The sequence below is a fragment of the Belonocnema kinseyi genome, chromosome 1, assembly GCF_010883055.1.
Source record: "Belonocnema kinseyi isolate 2016_QV_RU_SX_M_011 chromosome 1, B_treatae_v1, whole genome shotgun sequence".
NCBI classification, from domain to species: domain Eukaryota; kingdom Metazoa; phylum Arthropoda; class Insecta; order Hymenoptera; family Cynipidae; genus Belonocnema; species Belonocnema kinseyi.
In genome coordinates, this window is record NC_046657.1 from 111560871 (window position 1) to 111565169 (window position 4299).

General features: G+C 33.9%; 1 protein-coding gene across 1 annotated transcript in view; it reads left to right on the plus strand.

Moving 5' to 3' along the window:
• Positions 1-1944: 1944 nt before the first annotated feature.
• The window catches only part of LOC117179616 (probable inactive peptidyl-prolyl cis-trans isomerase-like 6), a 7991-nt gene continuing 5636 nt past the window's right edge, over positions 1945-4299 (plus strand). The window contains exon 1 of the mRNA XM_033371610.1: positions 1945-2083. Coding sequence (XP_033227501.1) covers positions 2039-2083 — 45 coding nt within the window. The 5' untranslated portion in view covers positions 1945-2038. The remainder of the gene's footprint in view (positions 2084-4299) is intronic.

Sequence of the window (4299 nt, forward strand, 5' to 3'; positions counted from 1 at the left end):
TGTTGGGAGATATGTTATTTGCTCGGATTCACAATCAGCTTTACGCTGTATCAGGGATATATTCTCGGATCAGAAGCGAGTTTGAATCTTGGTGTTCGCGCCTTTGCCGTCACGAAAAGAGGTAACCCGTATAAAGGCGTATTTTAAACGTATCACATTTAAACAATCGAGGCATTTGTTTAAGGATTGCCGATTCTCTAGAGGAGACTTAAATCTAATTGCGCGGCGGAAAACCTCTCACATTTTTACTAATTCTCATTGCCAGAGGATGGGGTGGAACTTGCTAGGTGATTACGATTTGGTGCTGAGTTCAAAGATCTAGATCATATAATCCGTGAGTACTCGATTCTCTCAGAAGGAAGATCTGCCTTTCTGAGCTATCTTTCTAGACAGTTTCTGAGTAGGTCGCTCAAGAAAGTCAAAATTTCTGATTTGCTTTTTAAACTTGATGTAGAAGCTGTGAACGAAATTGGAAGGTTATTTAGAAAGGGAAATATTATTCTATAACCTTAATAATTTGGTAAATTGCGGATGGAAGGACTGGTTTCGGCATAGGTGGCGTCTCCCGTCTTTCTCCCTCTCCATGTGGTTTTAAAGGTGGCACGACTGGGGTCTTCGTTCAAGTTATGAGAGATTGAAGGAGGCATACACTGGATTGTCATATTACCGGAAGTACACATAAGAAATTTCAATATAAATTTGTATATATAGTTCTGGCCGTTTGCTGAATAGCAATAAGCAACAATCAAGAAAAAGAAGAAGAACCATTTCTATTAGACTTGAACGCATGCCAACAGCTAAGGCAACTAGCGTGCTCAAGGTACCTTCCCTCTTTACCGCTATGCTGCTGCTTGCCATACATGACTGAACACAGCATCTCTCTTGGTTCTATGGTTCCCGTATCTGAAATGTTGAGGGTTTAAATTCTAGGAACGACTTAAATGGGAGTTACTTAAATGGAATGCGGGACGTAAGAGTGTATTATATTACTCTTTGTCCGGCGGCCATAGTACGCGTCGTATCAAAAATTGTAGAAAGCAAATTTGTAAATCTAAGTTAGGTAAAGAATGTTGTTATTAAGTATTTTATAGCTACTTGTGTCGTTTTTCCTAAAATTTAAAGTATTTATTTTCAATGTTATTTTTCACGATTAAAACAAAAAATACGATTCCTAGCCTGAAGTAGTTCTGAGAAAATTTGTGGATAAAATTTAGGCGATCAATTTTGTTTATTTAAGTTTTATTGTACATAACTTGTGTCATTTCTCTAAAATTAATTTTTTTCATTTTAATGTTTTTTTACGATTCAAACAAGAACTAGCTGTCCTACAGGTTTAAAAGAATTACAATGTAAACAATTTTTTGTTATGCGATGTTAGTGTTTTTCTTCTAAAATGGCTATTGTTAATAAACAAATCATTTAATTTTAAAGAATATTTACACCATTTGAACAATGATAGGGTCTTTTAGCGTTTTATACCGAAAACTGGTTATTTTAAACAAAAATTATTAGACTTCAAAAAATAAACTTAAAATTGTGAACAACTTCAAATTATGTTAGTGTCTTTTGTCAGAAATTTGTATTAAAAAAAAAAGTTTCATCAATTATTAAAAATATTTACGTTGGTTTTCTATAATTTTAGCCAAGAGATATTATGAGGTACAACATTTTGGTATCAATATTAATTTGATATTTGAATTTAAAAATTGAGGGAGATAAAAAATAACAATTTTTTCTAGTTAATGCAGGAAATAAATTGTTATTTGAATTCAGATGGGAAATAACAAAATGAAAAAGGAAACTCATTTGTCAGTTTTTACAACCTATAATTAAAAATGTGAGAATTTATGAATTATTTAAAATTTTCAAAATGGAGTTACACAGTATAAGAAATCGAGAAACTAAATTTGATAATTCGCTAATAAAAATTAAAGTAGTAGGTCTTATAACTACAATTGCTTTTCAAAAAGCTCGATTATTTGCTTTAAAGCTTCATCATCATGTGAATTTTAAATTCTCGCAACCTGAAATTGTCGAAATGTTTCAGTTTGATTGGCACGAATATTTCTACAAATTGCAACGTGTAAGTGACTATAATTTAATTTAAAAGATTGGACTATTTTTTTTAATCAATTAATAGTGTAACTTCAATTTCTTCTTCTTTATTCATAATGTGTCCCTGAATGGTTTACATGACCTCCATTTCCTACAAGATCATCTACCAACTTTACATTATCGTCTTTACTATTTAGAAATATTTACAACTATTTACATTAATTAATTTCTGGTGTTACCTTTTTTTGATTACTGGTCTAATAGTGAATAGTGATGTTCCCGGTTCAAGCCTGGGGCGGGGAATATTTTTTTTCGTTGATCCAGAAAATTATTTGACTAGTAATCGGCAAAATCTAACATCAGAAATTAATTAAGTAATTACCTTAGTCGGCAGAATAACATTAACACTCTACTTACAATTATCTTTATATCTAGATCCATACTTGTATTTTATATACAGGGTGTCCAAAAGGTTCCGGGACAGTCAAATAAATCCTTAGGTACCATTTTTTTGTTGAAGGTTGAGGTCATTCTTGAAGTTAGATTCAACGAGGAATCCAGTGGTGACCTTAATTTTGACCTTGACCATGACCTTTATGGCTACTTCAAGATCACCTTTATTTTTTAAATGTAATGGTCCATTTTTGACATTGGCAATCGAAAGAGTGGAAAATTTTACGTTAAAAAGTGTAGTCAGGTTAGTATGACCTTGATATGAACATCAAGGTCACTCCTGTTCTATGACCTGACTACACTTTTTGAAGTAAAATTTTCTCTTCTTTCAATTTCCGATGTCAAACAGAGTCGTTTGAATTAAAAAACAAAGAGTGACCTTGATATGACCATGATGGTCAAAGTCAAGGTCACTCGATGGTCACTATTTAATGTACATTGTTTAAGTAAGTAAGGTAAGAGGATGATTTTCACAAGCTAGCTTGCGAAAAAATTTTCAGACCATATTGAAGTTTAAATGACCTTGATACATACAACAAGGCCACACCTTACCTATGACCTGACTACACTTTTTAACGTAAAATTTTCCGCTCTTTTGATTAACAATGTCAAAAATGGGCCATTCCACTTAAAAAACAAAGGTGACCTTTAAATAACCAAGAAGATCATGGTCAAGGTCAAAACTAACGTCATCACTGGATTTTTCGTTGAAAGTTACTTCAAGAATGACCTCAAACTTCTCCAAAAAAAATTGTACCTAAGGATTTATTTGACTGTCACGGGACTTTTTGGACACCCTGTAAGGCAATTTCATTGTTAAACGAATGAGCGAGTGATCTAAAGCGAGAGAGCGAGCGCATCCGCATCTTAATATTATTACATAATCATTAGTTACATATCTTCACGCTTCTAATCTAAGCAACTCCTATTTCAATCCTCACCTAGAATCATTCCCACATTCTCTTACCAGCTTGCTTTATCTTCAATTTCTCTCCTACAGCCTTCCAAACATGTTCCCATGTTCCCATGTGCAGTTTCTGTTATGTCTCTTTTCGCAATTCTCAACCATTCATCATCTTTCTATATGCCTTCTGTCTAATTTTGCATAGCTTACTCCATTCTCCTCTCCTATATCTCTAGCACTACACTCCATCTCCTTTCTTCTACCTCCTTCAAACATGTTTTCGCTAACACCCCTCCCTTTTCCTTTCTTAGCTTCGTCTTAAATTACCATGCTCTCTTTTTTGTTCTATTACTTAATTTATCCCTGCGCGCTTCTTTTTTCACAATATATCCCTGCGTCCTCCGTTGTACCCCTAACGTCCGACCATACCAGCATATCAAATAACCATATTCTTCTTCTCCAATATTTCGTTAAACTTCTTTTTCCTATTTTCCATACCTGTTTTATTAACCCTGTCGCTTTTTATCCTTTCTATTATATGAGATCTGTGATCTCCATTTGTTTGCAAGATATAGCCCAAATATTTAAACTCCTTTAATTCTTCTAACTTTTACTCTCTTCCATCTCCTAGTCCGTTTTTTCTTCCCGCCTCACCCTTTCTAAACTTTTTCTTTATCTTTTCGACATTTAAATTCAACTTTTTCCCATTTAAGTATTTCTCTAATCCTATAATTCAGCCTGCCATCTTCATCATCTGTCATCAAAACAATATCGTCTGCGTATGCCAGTATACCAGGTGTATACATATGAAACCGGTATTGCCATCTAGCGGCCAGTAGGCACACTTGTAGGCACTGTCGGAACTTACCATTTGTGCTAATTGGCGT